This window comes from Osmerus eperlanus, chromosome 18 (assembly GCF_963692335.1).
Source record: "Osmerus eperlanus chromosome 18, fOsmEpe2.1, whole genome shotgun sequence".
Taxonomy (NCBI): domain Eukaryota; kingdom Metazoa; phylum Chordata; class Actinopteri; order Osmeriformes; family Osmeridae; genus Osmerus; species Osmerus eperlanus.
Genome location: NC_085035.1, coordinates 4,338,805 through 4,358,336, shown reverse-complemented (window position 1 = coordinate 4,358,336; position 19,532 = coordinate 4,338,805). Strand labels below are relative to the sequence as shown.

Here is a 19,532-nt window from a genome sequence, read left to right as displayed (position 1 = left end):
ACATGGAAATGCCCTCGAGAGTCTTCTTAACAATGGCTGTGGTCACAGGCATCCCACCGAACCCAGCTGTGTAGTGTAAACAGGACTCAAGAGTTACAGGCCAGGTGTGTGTTTGTGTGGGAGGGGGTTTGGGTGTGTGTGTCTATTTGAGGAGTTGCGTGCGTGTTTGATTAGTCATGTCTCCTCTTGCTTCTCATTGTTTCTCCATTGTCCTCCCTAGTTCCACCTGGTTCTAACCTCCCTCTGCAAGATGGCCTCAGTTACGCTGCACCAAGCTCAAGCTGCTGATTGGAGCTGTGAGCGTCAGCCAATCAGCCGAGCCAGTGTAAACGCACACACGCGTACACGCACACACATGGGTTGACTTCACTGGAGAGGAGCCGATGCAACAGCACGGACAGGAGGCATGTGTGAGCAGGGAGAAGGGGAGAGGGAGGATAGGGGCGTGAGGAGGAGAAGGAGGGATGGAGGAGGGGGAGAAGAGGAGGTGGGGGGTGGGGGTGGAGGAGAACAGGAGAACAGGGTACATGTCTCCAGAGCATGGCAGAGAGAGAGAGAAGGAGAGGCTGGGTCCTGGGAAAAGTGGACCTGGTACATGAGTACAGCCAGATGCTCTGTCACACGTGGCACGTGGAATTGTAAAGTACACAAATGATTTCACTGTAATCTCCCAACTGGGTTGGTTCCTGTTCCAACACTCATATCAAGCAAATGCTGGCTTTGATTGGGGAAGTGTGCGATTGTGGACAGGGATACTTTATATGCACACACACACACACACACACACACACACAAATCCACAATTGAGCAATTCATCATCTCACATTTCCATGCCTAATGTGGAGAAGGGTTTATACTGGGCTGCTAAATGCTCAACTTTAGACAATAACACAGAGTAATGGCCACCATTAGAGACATGTTTACGGTGACCTCCTCACAACAGGGTAAACACCATGGCTGTTGAGTATATGTAAGGAGAGTCACACAAACGTTTTAATCGTCGGCGTCTGAAGCTTGTTTACGTCAAATAGTTTATGTCAAATACATTACTAAGTTGTATCCTAAACACAGCTCTTTCACAATGCATCGGTTCACTAAGGCCTTATTCTGAGTATTGTGTAACACACAGACTACTGGGGGGGGATCGTGAAATTGCACAACCGTTCCAAGGTGTGATGGAAAAAGGGTCCAAAAGTGTAAGATGTCTCTCTTCAGTCTAAGTCTCTCTCTCTCTCTCCCTCTCCCTCTCCCTCTCCCTCTCCCCTCCCTCTCCTCTCCCTCTCCCTCTCCCTCTCTCTCTCTCTCTCTCTCTCTCTCTCTCTCTCTCTCTCTCTCTCTCTCTCTCTCTCTCTCTCTCTCTCTCTCTCTCCCTCTCTCCCTCTCCCTCTCCCTCTCCCTCTCCCTCCCTCCCTCCCTCCCTCCCTCCCTCTCTCTCTCCCTCTCCCTCTCCCTCTCCCCCTCTCTCTCTCTCATCTCTCTCTCTCTCCCTCTCCCTCCCTCCCTCTCCTCTCCCTCTCCCTCTCCCTCCCTCTCTCTCTCTCTCTCTCTCCTCTCCACCCCTTCTCCTGAGAACATGTTCTGGCCCGGCTCCTGGCCCGGCTCCATCCCCCATTGGCCCAAAGGTTGCCAGAGCTACAGCCTAATCTGCAGCAGGCTGGTTTCATTTGGCATCTCTCGAAACATTACAGAGGAAAAGGGCGACTCTGGTTCCAAGGCTGGCAGCCCATCACAGTGAACCTGAAGTGATGTAGAAATACACAGTTTCTCCTCCTGTTGCCAAGGATTATGAGGAACGAGAACGAGCACAGGCAACAGCTCAGCTCAGCGAGTCAGCTTATCAAGTCGTTCAGTTACAGTGAGTCACTCCGTCAGTCAGTTAGTTGGTCAAAGAAGGAAGGTTGAAATGGATGTCAAAAGAAAGGCCCAGTAAGAGGACCTTGAGCAAGTCACTTCAACACAGGAGGAGGAGTCAAGGATCAAACACCGACCTTGTGCCAGGGTCATCCTGAATGAATGAAAGATAGAAAGGAAGGAAGGAAGCTATATCTCCTATCTTAATCACAATGGTCCAGCCCTCCTGGTAGTTTTACGGGTCGAATGTTTCACAAGGCTTTTCCCCTCTCTGCCAGATACCCCCAGCCCTACCATAGCTAATGAACACAGGATGCCATAACGTTTGTGTGTGTGTGTGTGTGTGTGTCCGTATATATTTCCATGTTAGAGACTTTTCAAGGAATATGTAGGACACACTGCAACAGTAATTTACGACCATGCTGGCACGAGGGTCATTGTCGGTTGGCCCTTACAAATCATTTTAGAGCGGGGGTGAACCCGAGAGAGTCCGAGTATTAGCAGAGGGGAGGAGAGCATCTCTCTATCACGCACCACTTTCTCTCTCTGTCTCTCTCTCTCACACACACACACACGCACACAAAGGCACACACACACACACAAACTGACGCCAGGGAACACACTGCAAAATCTCACGCTGGGAACTATAAACTAGCTGGCATTGTGTCATCACATAAAATGAGGTGTAACATGCTTTGGAGGCTATAACATGACTGAGTTCGACTCATCTTGAGTTACTCTTGTAATCAAGTCCACTCCACAGGTCTCTCCCAATGGATCAACTGTCAAAACAAATCAAATTGTCCCATTCAGTGCGTTTCTATGTAAGGTCACCGACACAGCAAGTTACAATGTTTGCACAATTTACTGTACAGCCTCTCTCACCCTTGTGGGTAAGTTTGTGTGTGTGTGTGTGTGTAAAGAGCCAGTGGAGTTGCTAGAGGCAGGGAGACGGTGAGGTAAACGTACGGATTGTATTACACGCGTGTCCACATGACATGAACACTGATGGAGAGATGTGATGTCAGGCCGGGTTTACGTTTCTGTCTCTATCAAGCCACGCTCGGCACACAGGCTCCCTCTAAGTAAGGGATACTGGACTGAAAAACGACATAGAACGTCATCCATGAGCCTTGTTATGATAAGCAGGGAACGGCATTCACTTACTGTGGTTCATAAGTTCAAAACACTATTGTAGCCTGGTGATAGAGAGGCGGTTTAATTACAAATGAGATCTTTCTGAAATAACTACATTTACATTTAGTCATTTAGCAGAAGCTCTTATCCAGAGCGACTTACAGTAAGTACAGGGACATTCCCCCTGAGGCAAGTAGGGTGAAGTGCCTTGCCCAAGGACACAACGTCATTTTGCCTGGTGGGGAATCAAACCGGCAACCTTCTGATTACTAGCCCGATTCCCTAACCGCTCAGCTATCTGACTCCCTATCCCGAGCAGAGTTCCTCCCTAGGCCAGTCGACTGTAGAGAGGGATGGAAGGAGGGGGGGGAAGGGGGGGCTCTGGACTGTGTCAAAGATCACCTGACAGACAGGCCCCGGCCCTCCAGCTCCACAGATAAGACCTCAGGCTCTGCACAACACGCACAGACGGCAGACGTTCACCCACTGGACTCCAACCATCACGGCTCGTTACACAAACACTGCGCAGATATGTCCCACAACCCCCCGCTCTCTGTGATGGACAGTGAGCTCATGGAATAAGGATTTCTGTCGCTTATGGGACCTCCACCAACCGTTCCGATTTTAAAAACGGTTGGAACTGGTCACCTAGCATGCTCCAGTAAGGTTCATGTTTGTTTCATGTCCACAGCAAACTGTTACCTTCTAGGCGAATGCAAGACCTTGTGTTTAACAGTTTGAGGATTCTTTCTGGATAGGAAAAAGGCCATAAAAAGAGAGTTCAAATACTGCCTCCTCTCCTTCGTGTCTCCTATAGGGTCCCAGTCTGAGGTGAACCACAGACACAAACACGCACCTACAGTACAGTACAGTGCCTACATACAAACACTGTCACTTGCATGTGCGCGTGTGTGTTTCTGTAACCAGGAGCGACACATGTTCTGTTAGTGCTGGGGGTGGGGGGGTTTATTAATAGTGTTGGGTGCAGTGTTTGAATGGAGAGGTGGAGTGTTGAATATTCACAAATAAACCAGTCAGACAAACAGAGGTTTTTTACCCGGGCGGATATATTTTCCTCAGCGGCAAAAGTGGTGAGTTCAAACCTGTCCACCTTCATACCCAACCACCAACCCACCCTCCCACACACACACACACACCCTCACACACACACACACATCTCAGTCCCTCAGTAGGTTCTCTGACGTCACCCTCACCCCACCTCCGTCGGTACAAAGAGTGCTCTCAGTCCAGAACACACTGGCTCTGTGACCGGCCGCCTGGGTGGCTGGGTCACGCTGCAGCACGATGAGGGGGAAATGAGGCTTCTCAACCTCAAGAGGCTCGTAACCCAATCACAGCCCTGCACTTGTGCCCATCCGAGCCTGCCGTCGGCACGGTCGCAGACAGCCCCGAAGGAGGATGCGAGTTGAGGGTTTGACTGTAAATCGGACCACTCGCGGCTCAGATCAATTGTAGCCTGTTCCTGAAGGGGGACGGGAGAGGTCTGAGACCCCCTGCTGACAGGGCCTGCCCCGTGAGAGTGCCTGATCAGAAATGGAGCCAGGCTCCAGGCCTTCCAGGCCCCGGTGTGTCTGCAGTGGGGGCGAGAGGACCCCGTCTGACTCCCCACCGCCTGGCTCGGAAACACGAGACCCCTGGAAATTGGACAATTACTCAACGCAGGCCTGACCTTTAACCTTCACCCCAACCCTCACCCCTAATCCTTACCCCACCCCTCCTCCTGAGTGTACCCCCCCCCCCCCCATAGGAGTAGGGGAGAGCACATTCAGCATACCAGCTCTTTAACACCCCACCTCCATCACTTCGACGTCAGTACTGACAAGGCCCTGGTTTCTAGCCTTACATCCCAGAGGGGCATTTTCTAAGAAAAGGCGACTCACACACACACACACACACACCATGTAGGTCCCTGTTATATATGACACCGTAGGAACTTGAGACTGAAGGTGTATATCAGAACCTGTCATTTCTGACGTGCAGAGTGGGCTTATTCCAGTAGAGGGCATTGTTTATGCTTGCTGTATCCACAATCCACTCTGTCATAGCAGCCGTTCATTGGCCCACGTTCAAGTTTGAGGCTAGACGCCACAGAACCAACTCTGCTGATTACGGATTGTTAATTTACCTCTCATAACTATACTAGTCCCTAGTTGTGAAGTATGTATGTACACATGTACAGGCATTCAATGGGCTGTGCAATAATAGTCTCTTTGCTGTCCTCTTTTCCCGGCAAAGGAAATGTTCTGGCTGTTGCCAGAACACATCCTGATGAGCAATTCCCCCCCCCCCCCCCCACACACACACACACACCCACAAAGACACACACTTCTTCTACTCAGGTAAACATATTCAAATGCAAGACAACACTGAATCCAGCATTCATAAGATAGTGACACTGTTATTTCCGACTGTTACAAGCCCTCACACTCACGCACACGCACACACAAACACACCACACACACACACACAAGCACACAGACACACAAAAACACACAGACATCAATATTTGTTTAACCAGCTGTTTCCCCTACGTTCCACACCATTCCATTTCACTGCATTAAAGGCTGTGGGTGAGTGTGTGTGTGACTGTGAGTGTGTGTGTGTGTCCTGACGTCCATCTCTGTGAGAAAGCCCTGACAGTGCAGTCAACAGACATCATTTTCTGTAGGGGACCGGCAGGGGGCCACAAACGTGTGCGAGTGTGTAAGTGTGTGTGAGTGTGTAAATGTGTGTGTGTGGGTCGGGGAGGGGCATGTAACACTGGGGGCCACAGACCCTGGGCAGAGTGGAGCCGTTCAGTCTATCAGAGCGCAGAGTGCGGCTAAAAACTTTGGCTGAACACATACATCTTCAGATGTAGGCTTGTCTAATGCACCCGTCTCCTTGGTCACTTTAATGGCCAACCACAAGTATGATAAACTGTGCAAGTTTAATTAATTATAGAATGGAATCAAATAAAGAAACCACTTTGTTTACACTCCATTGCCATTTACCAATAATTCACGAGGGTAGTGGTGTTCATCCCCTCCCATTCTGCTAGACTGACACAAATTCTTTAGAACAATCATCATATCTAGACTATAATCACATCAAGTCTAATATAATATAAGATTATTTTTAGGATATAGGTACACATTGACATTGTAACGCAGAAACGATAGGTTAATCAGTGTCATGTAAACAAATCAATGCAAACTTAAAACTTTGACTGTTAAAGAATGTGTTTAAAAGCCATCGATGTTTTCTACTTTTGATAACTTGTGTCGAAAAAAGCTACTTTACTTTGGTAAAAGTAACAAGGCACGCGCTGTTCCACAGTTAATATTCACCAAACTGTACAAATTGTATAATAGTGCTTAAACAAGACATATATAATAAATAACAGAAAATAAAATTACCTTGAGTTCCGTACGATGGATCTTGAGATGCTACAGACAGCAGCGAAGGTTTGGAATGAGTCAACAAGCGCACGAGCGCAGTCAAAGGAACCACGTCACGGGCGAGTTAAGTGGACAGAGAAAAAAAGGTCTCTATGTTTCTTCTTATTTCAGGTCAAACAAGTCGTTTTTTGTGATTCAGTGATTCATTTCAGAGTCAGAGTAGTTTTTTGTCGTCCTACTGCGTTCGTTCTCCACGGGTCAGTTTCAGACATCGGTATCTCAGAAGAGCAGAGGTTTTCATTTCAGAGGCACACGAATTTGTGAGGCGCTTTATAAGCGAGTGACACACATTTTCAGAAAACCATGTAATGTTTGCAAATACGGTGGACAGAGTTCAGAAAACTACTGATGATAACAAATTGACTCTGTCCCCAGGAAATGTATTTTCAGACTTTTTAAGCACATCAGAAATAATCGGAACCAAAACGTGTCCATAAATTATAATCCATCAATTCCACATGGTGACAAGTTTGACTTGATATTTCACTATTGTCCCCAACCCCATCCCTCCCTCTTTCTCTCCTAATGATGGCAGCAAAAATGCACAAACTAACACACCCTTCTAGCTTCTGGTCACAGTCAGTCAACTTGGGTAAAATAGAGGACTAGAAGCTGGTGTTTACTGGCTTGGTCACACAACCACCTAAAGTTGTGACGAACCACCAAAATGAGCTCTCAAAGTTAAACCTCTTTGATGTATCATGTGTTGTCGGTTACAGAATATAACAGCATTTTCTGTTAATGTTCTCCACAGACACAAGAAATGAACTGATTGTAGGTGTTTGTGAAACACACAGTTCTCTCTCAATATGAGATTCCGCTTGGAGCAGTAGTGGTGTCCAGAGGTCTATGGTCGCAACTGATTAAGACACTGCTGCATTTCTCACAAAGTCCAGTTTGACTGATTTATAGTTCAACGTGGAGAATCTCCTCCAATTCTCAAGAGGATGGAAGAAGTCTGTAGCTTCTCTGTGTAGCCTTGTTCCGGTCTTCCTGGGGTCGCTGATTACCTGGGGGGGGGGGGGGGGGGAGGAAGGAAGGATGCTTTCCTTTGACCTAACAGGGGTTAAGCCTTTGCAGAATCTTCTAGAGAAAGCCTCCACATGATCATGTTTACGTTCGTGATTTTAGGCCTAATGAGGAACAGTTCTGTGGGTGTTGATTCACTTACAGTGGTTTGTCTGCTTAGTCTAACCACACTCTGCATGGAATGTTTCGCAATACACGCACAAGAGATTCACAAAGTCTTGACACAAGCACATTCAAACTTGCTTCGGGATTTCATCTCAAAGTTGTTGTCCCCGCCCCTGTCTGACGGACATCGATGCTCCTCTGCCCACTATGAAGACACTTCTATGTTTGAAGAGACACGAGAGTTAGTAAGACACAACCTACACTGTAAAACTCCCTGTCAACACCCAAATGTCCAATTACTAGACAAGAAACCACAGCTTAGCTGCTAAATTATGTTCTTCAGTTATTAAGCTATATTCCACAGAAACCAAGTCACGAGAACAAGATGACGGTGATATCACTGTTGCAGTGGCGTCTGTGATGCACGCAGCAAATATATTCTCCTCGCAGGAGAGGTAACAGACCAGACTTAGTGGCTCTTAGAATATTGAGAAATGCCACATTTCAAAACAAACCTTCACTGAACCAAGCCACAAAGAGCTCATGAAAATAGTTGTTCTATGACTTTACAGTCAACTTCAGAGGGAGGGCTGAGATGGACAGCATTGTGAATTGTTTTTATTTATAACAAGTCATCCCCACTGGCATCACAGGTTAAATTGTGATTAAGTCATTAAATCACACAGTAGTCCAGGGATTATATCACATCAAGACAGGGAATCTCAAATGCCTTCCAACCACTGCGTTAATTGGAATGTGTTTCTCATAAGGAAAGGGTGGAACACTGCAATAGTCCCAGACTGATTCACACCTGAGGGAAAGTGTCGGTCAGCAGGTGTTGCATAATTCATGCTGGATACTTTCGGTTTAGTGGTGTGTTAATGACCAATGGGTTTCCTTCCTGGTTCCTCTCTCCTCTCCTCTCTTCTGCTCTGTTATGCTCCACCCTGAGACTCCATGTTGTTGTGGTAAAACCGTTTCAGTGGAGCCCAAAGGGGCTTCTGTCCTGAGAGCGGTGGTCTGTCGCTTTCTCCTGTGATCCTGGGTCGGGACTGAGGTCTGACTGAGGTCTGACTGAGGTCTGGGATCCTAAAAGATGACCTCCAATAGGTCATGGAGGCAAATAACCTCATCCCATTCGATGTGAACTCAATCTGTAGGGGTGGGATGGCTAATCCCACTTAAGATCATTCATCATATATATCTGCCATGCACAATTAGAGTATCACCATTGCTGCGGTCACTGAATTTCTGTCGGGAAGGTCAAGGTAGCTGTGAGAGTCTTGAGAAAAGGTCACCGAGCACACATTAGCAATGGATGTTGGCTGCTTGATTTTAATCAGTGGGTCACGGTGGGCTGAAGGATGTGTCCAAGGAAATTCTCCAGAGAACTTCAAAGAAAGGGAGTTTTGTAAAGTTTTGTTTAACTGTAAATCTTAAAGGCTTTAAACACACGCAGACACAGAGAAGCATGTAGCATGTGAGGACAGGGGGGTATTTGTGTGTCTGGGGTGGTGGGGTTGGTTTAACGGCATGTTCAACACTGGCTCTCAAACATGCAGTAGAAGCAGGCAGCCACACCCTAACAATCATAACGACTCACTTTTGGTGTAATGCCCTCTGTGCCATGAATGGACACTCATTCATACTCATTTTTACCACCTTCTCCCTTTCCTTGGAACTAAGAATACTCGTTACCTCAGTGTCTGTTTCTGGAAATTGAATCATGTGTACAAGTAATAGTGAAGCTATCTCAACTTTTTTGGTGTTATTAGGTCAGAAAGTCCGGTAGCTACATGGTCAAACTGGGATGGTTTTTCTTCATCTAAGTGGGCTGAATCAGACCTTGTGAGGGGAAACACAGAGCCGCATTCTCAGAGCACCCCGCTCCCTGCTCCGCCCTGCTTCTCCCCCCTACAGCACCACCCCACAGAGCGCGCGCACACACACACACACACACACACACGGGCAAACACACACTCCCGACACAGCCTCGTCCACAGCAACCTGTTTACGGCTATCGGCACACTCAAGCGCTTGGGCTACAGAATACTGCCTCTATGCAACCTGCCCATAGAGCTCCGGGTACACAGGCCCTACTCTCATGCCTCTCCTCCAGCCCTCCCCAAACACAACCCCAGGTCGAGTTCAGCGCTGGTCCTGCGAGGGTACGGTAAGGGACATGAAACACCCCTTCACTCATCTTCAGAGCTGGCCCGACACCAGACACAAGCTGCCAGAAAGCTGGCCACATGACAGCTGCTGTTTCATTAGCATTCCATCTGTGTGAACGAACCTCCGAATGGTCTATCATTACCGCTGTGATCTTCTATATACATAGTTATTAGTACCCGATCCTAAACAATAGGGGATCTCTAGAAGTAGCAATCTTGGTTTAATGGTCATCAAGCCATCAGTCGTCTTTAGATCAGATGTGTACCTACACAACTGCCCATGTGCAGACACAAATACATGTTGAGAAGCAATTTTTTGGGGACATATTTAGAGACAGGAAACAGAGGGCTCGGTTTGATTTAAGCTTTATCTTGGAGGAAGTCGAGCTGACAGAGCTGTGATGTGCACACTGCCCCTCCAGCGCCCAGAGAAGTGATAGCCTTCAGTGACGGGTTTACAGCGTGAGATTTAATGTGACCGTCTGATCCCTGTCCCTAGACGCTACCCAGAAACCCTCGAGAAGCTCCAGAGCACAGAGTGTCATATCCTCGTCCCTGCAATCACAACAGCTGTTCTCCTTAGATTCTGTCAATCAGTCCATCGTCAAAAACTCGACTGGAGCGGCAAGCTACGTCCTTCACATCCTGGAGCTGGCGTGCACTGATAGGGCACACCGGGAGAAGAGAGGCAGGAGGAAGGAGAGAGGGGGACGAGCGGAGGGGGTGGGGAGGGGAGAGGAGAGAGGAAGAAAGGAGATGACAAAGCAGAGTGCATCAGGTTCTCAGAGGGTCTCCCCCCCCCCCCCCCCCCACCCCCGACCCTCTATCTCACCATCCACATGTGAGACAGGACACACAACGGCAGATAAACAGAGACCCTCCGGCACCCTGCGCCCCAGTGCTGGGCCTACCGTGGAGGACTGTGTTTAGGTTCCCTGGCGCTGACCCCACTGACACGCAGATTCAGTTGGGGACCGAACGGGCCGAGGACGGACACCCTGTTTCCCTTTGAAGTCAACCATCTGTCCCCGCTGACGTCATCCTCTCAAAACATGACCCGTTCCCTTTGTTGCCTTCCGTGACCGCTTGTTTGCTGTCTGTCCGACACTCGGCACTCGGCAGTCGTGTTTTTGTGCCCTGACGTTCACACACACACACACACACACACACACACACACACACACACACACCCTCTCTTTCTGCCAGCCTGTGCAGGCCTCTCTTCTCCCATGAATGAAGAAAGTGTTGCTTTTGACTTGATGTTTATGTATATTTGAAATGAACCCCCCCCCCCCCATGGAATTCTGCTCCCCTGCACTTTTGTATCAAGCCTCCATGTTCCTGCCCCAACCTCGGCCCTTTCTCCCAGCTCTGCACTCACTAACCCAGCTTCCTGAACCGGCCCAGCTTGTCCACACAGGCAGGGAGCAGGCAGCACAAGCAGCCTCTGTGAGTCCTTCCAGTGTGGCGTCTGAGAGGCAGAGGTGTGTTCGTCAAGGAACGCCTAGTTTGCAGTGTGTCTGTGTGTGCAGCTGGTAAATCTTTAATCTTTAGTGTGTGTGTGTGTGTGTACGTGCATGTTTTCCACATGCTGGGTGCCCGTTAGTCGTTTGTGTCTCTGTGTCTCTTCAGCCGTGTCAATTCAAACAGGAAATGGCTGACTCTAAGAGCCAGTGAACATTCACTTGAGGAGAAAAACTAAACAAAACCACCCTATCACTTCTTTGTCTCTGAAAGATCCCTGTGCAGAGGAGACTTGGATATGCTGTGTCCTGTGTGTGTGTGTGTGTGTGTGTGTGTGTGTGTGTGTGTGTGTGTGTGTGTGTGTGCGTGCGTGCGCGTGCGTGTGTGTGTGTGTGCGTGTGTGCGTGCGTGTGTGTGTGCGTGTGTGTGTGCGTGTGTGTGTGTGTGTGTGTGTGTGAGAGAGAGAGAGGCTTATCAGGTCACAACGTGGCAGGAGACAGGTCCAGTCTGAAAGAGATAAAAGGTTATAGCGGTCTCCTGTAATTCTCCTACGTCGTGGTGAGAAGGACTAACATGTGACCAAGGCAAGACAACTGCCCTGTAGTGTTGTAGAAAACAGTTTACTTGGATCCATGCAATACTTAATGGTGACCACCAGGTGGCACTGGTACTATTTTCTTTACACCAATGCAGAGAAGAGGCAGCTTCAACCTTGAAGTGATGGCTTTGGGTTGCTGAGGCAAGTGCCAGGCAGACAGTGCTGTTCTCAGTGTTAGGGACCATTCACTAAAACCTCAAAAGAGAAAGTGTTCACGCAGATAAAACCAGTCTGAAGTTAGCAACGAATCAATCCCAAACGACTGAAGTTAAATTCCGTCTAAAAGTCTTTATTTCAGCATTTAGTATGACTTGTTTCACATCCTCTTAAAAAAAGGTTTCTACCAAAACGGACCTTTAACTATTGGTTTGTTATTGGACAACATCGTATAGTATTCTACAATGAATGTTCAGTGCAGATTCCAGGAATACCTTTAGTGGCAAAGTGGCGATAGTCCACATGTAGTCAGTAGAGAACAGTCGACAGATTGTTTACAGTCAACAGTAATTACGATGCACATTATGTGCATTGCACTGCAGCCCATCCAAAGCAGTCATGATTTAATTCACACATTAATACATGAGTAAAAAAACGAAACAAAGAAACCACACACTGGCGACCAATAAATAACGAACACTTAGTAAGCAAATAAGAGATACTATATTATACAACAGTAATATTGTACACTGCCTGCCACTCCAAACATTCAGCGCTCTCTTATGGACTAAGATAGAAAAAGGGGAGGGGAAGAGGAAAGGGAGATAGAGGGGAAAGGAAAGAGAGAAAAGGTGAAGGAGAGGAAGGGAGGTCAAGGAGAGAGGGACACGGTTCGGCTCAGTACTCGTCTGCACAACCCAGCAGCTCCATCCTCACTGTGATGCGCCCATACCAGGACCAGGGGACGAGGCGCAGAAAACGACCATATATGGGCGGCTCGATGACGTTCTTCCTGTGTGTATTGTTGTCCAAGTTGCCCTGGAACACCTGTACCCAAGGCAACCGCCGGGTCATTCACAAGCCTGCCCCAAGATGCCCTGAAACCGTTCGACCGACGGCATGTCTGGATGTGTGTTTTACCTTGTCAGCGTGTTGAGTTTCATCCTGGTAGATGGTCCATGCGATGCCGTCATCACTGTAGGCCAGCTTAAACGAACCGACAAATTGGACCTGGCCAAAGTCCTTGGCTCCTTGAGTGATCACACCCGTGATCTTAGTAGGAGACAGAAGGTCCACCTGAATTGGGGGTGGCGGGGGGGGGTTGGGGGGCAGGGAGAGACAGAAGAAGTGAGACTGGGGTTGGCCGACCGGCTCGCGTTCCTACCGTTCCACAGGACTACATTTCACATCACGTTCTCCCCCCATCCTGCCTCTTGGCTCCCCTGCGGCCGGCGCCGACTCCACCCCCCGCACCTGTAGCCACTGTTTCTGATCATCCCTGGAGGGCGTCCAGGCGTTGACCTTGCCCTGGCGGTCCAGCCGGGCATGCTCGGGCGTCCAGGACAGCAGACCCATGCCCAGGGTCCGGTACACAGAGGACGAGGACAGCTGGAAGTCCTGTACCAGGCCTGACTTCAGGCCCAGTGGCTCAGAACAGCCTGAAGGAGGAGAGGAAGAAGAACCCACGTTGAACCGCTCACAAACCACGAAGCAGTAACGTAGCCAGAATTGTATTTTTTGGGGGGGTCCCAATCTTAAATTTGAGGGGGCCCACAATTCCTTCATTTTTTTATTGTAAGCAATCAGACATCTTCATGGCAGGAGCATAGCTACGAGGGGGCATGGGGGGGGGCCCTGGGTCCTCTCATTGACATGTCCGGTCCCCTCGTAGCTATGCAACTGCCATGAAGCAACGTGACCAGGGAACACCGTCATACAATTAAACAGCAGGCACTGACAACACCCACTCGAATTCACTCGCAGTTTGTTTTACGTCATCAACGGTTGACTGAGGGGTGAGATTGAGAGAGAGAGGGCGCTCTTAACGAGCTGAGTTTGTATTCCAGCCTCGCGTGCGGGGGGGGGGGGGGGCGGTGACATCACTGACCGCTGAGCTCACATCCTGTCAGCTCCATGCGCATGGTGCAGCGCCCCCTGCAAACCTGCGGGTAAACCCGGACGAACTGCGATTCGATTGGAGAAGAGAAGACGCTTGTCACGGGGGAGTTGCTATCCACGTTGCCACGGAAGATCTGCACGGAGACAGGAAAACAACAAGGTTCTCGTCCTATTCCAGTTACATTTAGTCATTTAGCAGTCGCTCTTATCCAGAGCGACTTACAGTAAGTACAGGGACATTCCCCTGAGGCAAGTAGGGTGAAGTGCCTTGCCCAAGGACACAACGTCAGTTGGCATGACCGGGAATCGAACTGGCAACCTTCGGATTACTAGCCCGATTCCCTCACCGCTCAGCCACCTGACTCCCTGGTTCACCTGGAGGGGAACCGTTTTGGAGGGGGCAGGAATTGGACGTCCTGTGGGCCGGCATGGCCGGTCTTACCCTGTCCTGCGTGCTTCCCTGGACCTTCGCCATTCTCCAAGTCCGCCCGTCGTCGCTGTAGGCCATCTTGTAGGACTTCACAAACTCGGAGCTGCCCCTTCGCCGGGCACCCTGGGTAATCGCCCCGGTCACGCGCATACGACGCAGCAGGTTCACCTGTGGCCAGCGTGTGGAGTTTAGAAACCTGCTGAAATCAACTCCACCAAACGTGTGTGTCTGTGTGTGTGTGTGCGTCTACCTGTATCCAGGGCCAGCGGTCGCTCTCGGCGGCGCTCCACGCGTTGACCATGCCCTTCCTGTGCAGGCGTGCCAGGCGAGGGTGCCAGTGCTGCAGTCCAAACATGGTGCTGCTGGCTGAGGAGGCTGACAGCTGCCTGTCTGAGATGATGCCCCCCTCCAATCCCAGAGGCCCCGAGCACCCTGCCAAATGCAAAGGAGGAGAGGCAAATGAGAGAGGACAGGGGGAGAGGAGATGGAGAAAGGAGAGGGGGAGAGAGAGAGAGACAGAGAGAGGACAGGGGGAGAGGAGATGGAGAGAGGAGAGGGGGAGAGAGAGAGGACAGGAGGAGAGGAGATGGAGAGAGGAGAGGGGGAGAGAGAGAGAGACAGAGAGAGGACAGGGGGAGAGGAAATGGAGAGAGGAGACGGGGAGAGAGAGAGAGAGGACAGGGGGAGAGGAAATGGAGAGTGGAGAGGGGGAGAGAGAGAGAGACAGAGAGAGAGAGAGGACAGAGGGAGAGGAGATGCAGAGAGGAGAGGGGAAGAGAGAGAGAGAGAGAGAGAGAGAGAGAGAGAGAGAGAGAGAGAGAGAGAGAGAGAGAGAGAGAGAGAGAGAGAGAGAGAGAGAGAGAGAGAGAGAGAGAGAGAGAGAGAGAGAGAGAGAGAGAGAGAGAGGACAGGGGGAGAGGAAATGGAGAGTGGAGAGGGGAAAAGTAGAAACTGATATGGAATAATGCATCACTTACATGAGGTAACTTCAAACTGAGACACAGCATAAGACACCGATATGTTCGTCTAACAGTTACGCAACTCGCATTGGTTCACAGGCTAGACCTAGCACACTAAGAATAAGTGCAAACTAATGACAATGTGGGCAGAAAAGAGAAAAACCTTTACAGGCTCAGTGAAAAGACGTCGACACCCTGACAATGAAGAGATAGAGGGAAAAGGACGTTCGCAGACTAAACACTCACTGTGTTGGCAGTTGCGCCCTGAGAACTCTCCAGAGCACACACACGTGTAGTTGGCTTCCAGATCGGTACACACACCTCCATTCAGACACGGAGCACTCTCACACTCATTCACGTCTGGAAAACAAACACAGGGAGAGGGGTTTAAAAGGCCCTCGACACAGCAGGACTGTCAGCTCCATAAAGTCCATTCGACACCCTCTGTATATTTCATAGCTCGTAGAAGAAAATAAAATAGTACTCTTTACTTTAAACTGTCACTGTAACCTTTATTATCGATTGATCTTATTTGGTTACTACTCGTGTTTGACTGTTTTCTGTCACTAAAACACATTTCCAGGAAGACAACGACAGGAGAAATGCGCCTGGCCGATGACACACGGCGGATTTCGGACATAAACCATGACTTTCAATGGGGGAAGATTGTCAGCAGACAGGAAGCAGCTCCATGAAAGTGTATTGTCAGGCTCCTTCTGCCTGTCTAGCACCTTTGTAAGATACAGGAGTCTTCAGTGTGACAGCACACACAGACGCCTGAGTGGGTACACACCGCTGGGCGCTGAACGGCTATTGGCCCGCTCTGACTGGAGTCTGGTCTAGCTGTGGTCCTCTCAACTAGATGGTTTCCATGGAACTCTGCTTTTGTCTAGGGCTCTCTCTCTCTCTCTCTCTCTCTGGACGTTTTTTCGACACAGATGCTGATAGTGTTTACTCGGTGCATCGCGTTACATCTCCGATTTGAAAGAACATGTGTGTCTGTGTGTGTGTGTTAGGTTATGATAACACTATTAGTCGTTTCCAGTTCATGGCGTGTACTCTGTCATATCTGATCATCGTGAGTCACGAGTGACCTCGTTTAGGTTGTGCCGAACCAGACCACGCTCCACAGCCTGGGGCCGCAAGAGTCCTCGAGCTGTTAGACAAGCTGTCCCTCAAATAGTGTGTGTGTGTGTGTCTGCGTGTGTGAGTGTCTGAGTGTATGCATATACTGGAAGTGTGTATTTTCAGCATGTGTGCTGTCACTGCCCATAATCCTATCTATCAGACCAATGTATGTGTGTCGATATAAATGTGTGTTAACTGTACAATCATCGCCCCAGACACCCCAAGGCAATCGCTGTCCATGGAACTGGCAAAAGGCAGGGTTGGGAATGTTGCCATTACACAATGTCATCATAACTCACTAAACAAGGAAAGAAAGAAAGACAGACAGAAAGATTTCAAAAAGAAAAAAAGAAAGAAAGAAAGAAAAAAGAGATATGACTAGAATCGCTGTGAACTTTATGCTAAGATTATAACAGTCTTTAATATTCTCAGGGCAAAAGCCTGAATGCCTGCTGGAAAGTGACTGAGAACTGATTAGGAGTCACTCACTGTGCTGGCAGTGGACCCCAGTGTAGCCAGGGGAGCAGTGACATAGGTACCCCAGGAAGGCATCCCCTCTCTGGGTGTCAATGGCCTCACACACCCCTCCATGGTGGCACGGGTTAGGCTGGCACGGCCCTGCATATGGACACAAACGCACAGGTTAACTCCTTCCCTCTATTCACCAGAACGATCCCAGCAACCAAGCAAACATCCCCATGCAACTGTTTGTGTTTCCTGTTCAATCATCCGGCGCCGAATCATCCAGAGTATTCCCCCCACGATAAATAATGAACAGTCTCTTGTCCTGAGTGTTCAGTAGGAGGCACGTTACACGAGGAAGAAAATAGGACGTATTATTAATAGCCCTGGCTAATATGAGCCGGCCAGGCCCTGTGGGAAGCTGTCCATCAGGTTAACAGGCACCTGGGCCTGGGTCCTCTTCGGGGGAGCACAGAGGAGAAGTCAAAACACTGTTGCCTTCACCGTTCCTGATGGGATTGAGGGGTCCCTCCCGGATGGAATACCCGCATGCTAATCAAGCACGAACACAGAAGGATGTCCTTTCCTTGCCACAGGGGTGGTCGAAGGGCTTAACTCAATCTAGGTCAACTGGTCATGAACAATTGGCTTTCTTCTCCCCTTCAAACGGAACAAAGGCTTTCTCCTCGTTAAAAGACACTAACTTCAACATCAATTTTCAGGACTATGAGGGATTATCTGAAACACTGCTGGCTACACATGTACTTACACACGGGCACACACACACACACCCAGGCTTAGAACATAGGCCATTTCTAAAAGTGTTTCAAGTCAAATGGACACCCCTGGTGTTAAATCAAGACTTGATGATGATGAGCTGATGATGAATAATGGGCAATTGCTCAAACACATACTTGATTTAGGGCTAATCTTACAGAAACATTAGCGAAAGGTGACACAAAGCCTACGGCAGTGTTTCATGGACACCACTGCTCTGAAATAATGGGAGACATGATTTGATACAATCCACTGGATGTGTGTGATGTCAGTACCATTGTTCACATGACAACAGTCTCACCTGCTGACACGGGCCCCTCCCAGTCAGAAGCTGAGAGGACAGAGGGATGGAGGAAGAGAGGAGAGACAGTAGATAAACATACTGGATTTGACTTTTTTTTCTTCTTCTTCCTTTGCATAATTAACTAGCTGTCAGTGAAGGTTGAATGCATTAGTCGGCTCACATGAGACGGCATCCTCTGGCAGAGGTGTCAAACAGTCCGCCTCATTTTCACACAACACGGGTTCGCACTCGTCCACTGTGGAGGGGTGGAGGAAGTTTGACATTCAGAACTAACGAAGACACACATACCCCCATTATAGGCTATCTTGAAACATTTGAAATGCATGGACCATTAATGCCATATCTTGTTCTGATATCAATGTCATCCTTGCTAGTATTCAGAGACAGTATAAATAACACAGCAATAGCTTTCATGCATGGTTCAGGGCGAGGCAAGACGGTTTGTTGACATTACGTCAGTATTCTACTGCACTTTCTTTTCCCTAAACACGCACCCACCGTTCAACTCCAGATCAGGGCTGCTCGCGCCGAGGCAAAGCATCGCCGCTAGGTAAACAAACGCGAGCATCCTCTGGAAGTTGCCGCTTCTCTCTGCGCCTTTCTTTCAAATCAAAACAAAGGACAGTACACCCCAAAAAGTCCCCTGGCTTCGGTCGTCCACTGAAGCGACGATGCGTGGTTACCTTTGATTTTATGGGCTGCCTGTGTCTGTCCCTGACAATACTTTGAGAAACTGCGCAGAACGAAATGTGGATGCTGCCGCGTCCCTCTTCTCGCCGCAGAGAGAAGGTGCGCAGTGACCGAAAACTCAGCTCCTTTTCTGATGCTCTGGGTACCAGTGACAGCAGAAGCGCCACAGAGGCTATTGTTCACTGTGATTGTCAGTCACACTGGGGAAGCTAATGATGCCTATCATCACAGGCAAAGAGGCAAAACGTGTAAGAATTATCTGACTAAATGGACCCGTGCTAATTCACCAAAATAGTTTTACGCTTGACTACAAAACAATTATGCATTCGTTTAGCCTGGATGTTGTCTGATCAATATCTGTGGGTTATGAAACTGGCTGTGATAAACACAGAAGTAATATGACAGAAGGGCTGGAATTGTTTTGTGTGGAAATGTGTGTGTGTGGGTGTGTGCGCGTGCGTGTTTGTAGACCTTTATGCACTGATTAAAGCCAACGGGTGCAGTTTGGTTTGGCTGCTGCATCCAAGGGATGAATCGCTGCCGGACTAGAATGAGGGTGGAGGAGAGCAGAGGGTCTGGAAGAGTAGCCTAAGGAAATAACTTCAAATATAAATATTTTTCCATTCAACGAGACGGTGATATATACGGGCTTCATAAGTTCTGTATCAAAAAGCAGGCCACAGCGAAAGCCAACAAGTTTCATAAATTGCAAATATGCAAATATGTCAGTAACACTAAATATGGACAATATCCAGTAGAATTTCTGTAGATTCTCTATTACTTTCAATATGGGTCATGACTCCTTTATTTAAGATGGTAGGTCAGACCAAGGAGAAGAATCACTGATTATTAAACAAGCTCAACTGAAACGGTTCTTATGGTGCCATCTGCTGGCCACATATACACTC

The 19,532-nt window shown here is 48.8% G+C and overlaps 2 protein-coding genes across 2 annotated transcripts in view; one reads left to right on the top strand and one right to left on the bottom strand.

Moving 5' to 3' along the window:
* The window catches only part of vcanb (versican b), an 11,418-nt gene extending 11,089 nt beyond the window's left edge, over nt 1-329 (top strand). The window contains exon 10 of the mRNA XM_062484824.1: nt 251-329. Coding sequence (XP_062340808.1) covers nt 251-329 — 79 coding nt within the window. The remainder of the gene's footprint in view (nt 1-250) is intronic.
* An 11,775-nt stretch (nt 330-12,104) lies between these two features.
* edil3b (EGF-like repeats and discoidin I-like domains 3b) lies at nt 12,105-18,795 on the bottom strand. The gene is made up of 11 exons (XM_062484109.1): nt 18,433-18,795; nt 18,095-18,169; nt 17,932-17,961; nt 16,881-17,009; nt 15,510-15,623; nt 14,555-14,736; nt 14,317-14,472; nt 13,864-14,008; nt 13,230-13,414; nt 12,897-13,052; nt 12,105-12,803 (listed from the first exon to the last, which is right to left on the bottom strand). Exons 1-11 carry the CDS (start codon nt 18,500-18,502, stop codon nt 12,654-12,656), a joined length of 1,392 nt encoding a protein of 463 aa, XP_062340093.1. The 5' UTR covers nt 18,503-18,795; the 3' UTR covers nt 12,105-12,653.
* Between the last annotated feature and the right edge of the window lie 737 nt (nt 18,796-19,532).

What these genes read in the sequence shown, in the direction of transcription:
- edil3b (XM_062484109.1), bottom strand. Translation starts at nt 18,502, where the DNA reads ATGCTCGCGTTTGTTTACCTAGCGGCGATGCTTTGCCTCGGCGCGAGC. An exon ending in CCCTGATCTGGAGTTGAACG is followed by an intron (nt 18,170 to 18,432) that starts GTGGGTGCGTGT and finishes ACCCCTCCACAG; the next exon opens with TGGACGAGTGCGAACCCGTG. An exon ending in AAACTCAACACGCTGACAAG is followed by an intron (nt 12,804 to 12,896) that starts GTAAAACACACA and finishes CCTTGGGTACAG; the next exon opens with GTGTTCCAGGGCAACTTGGA.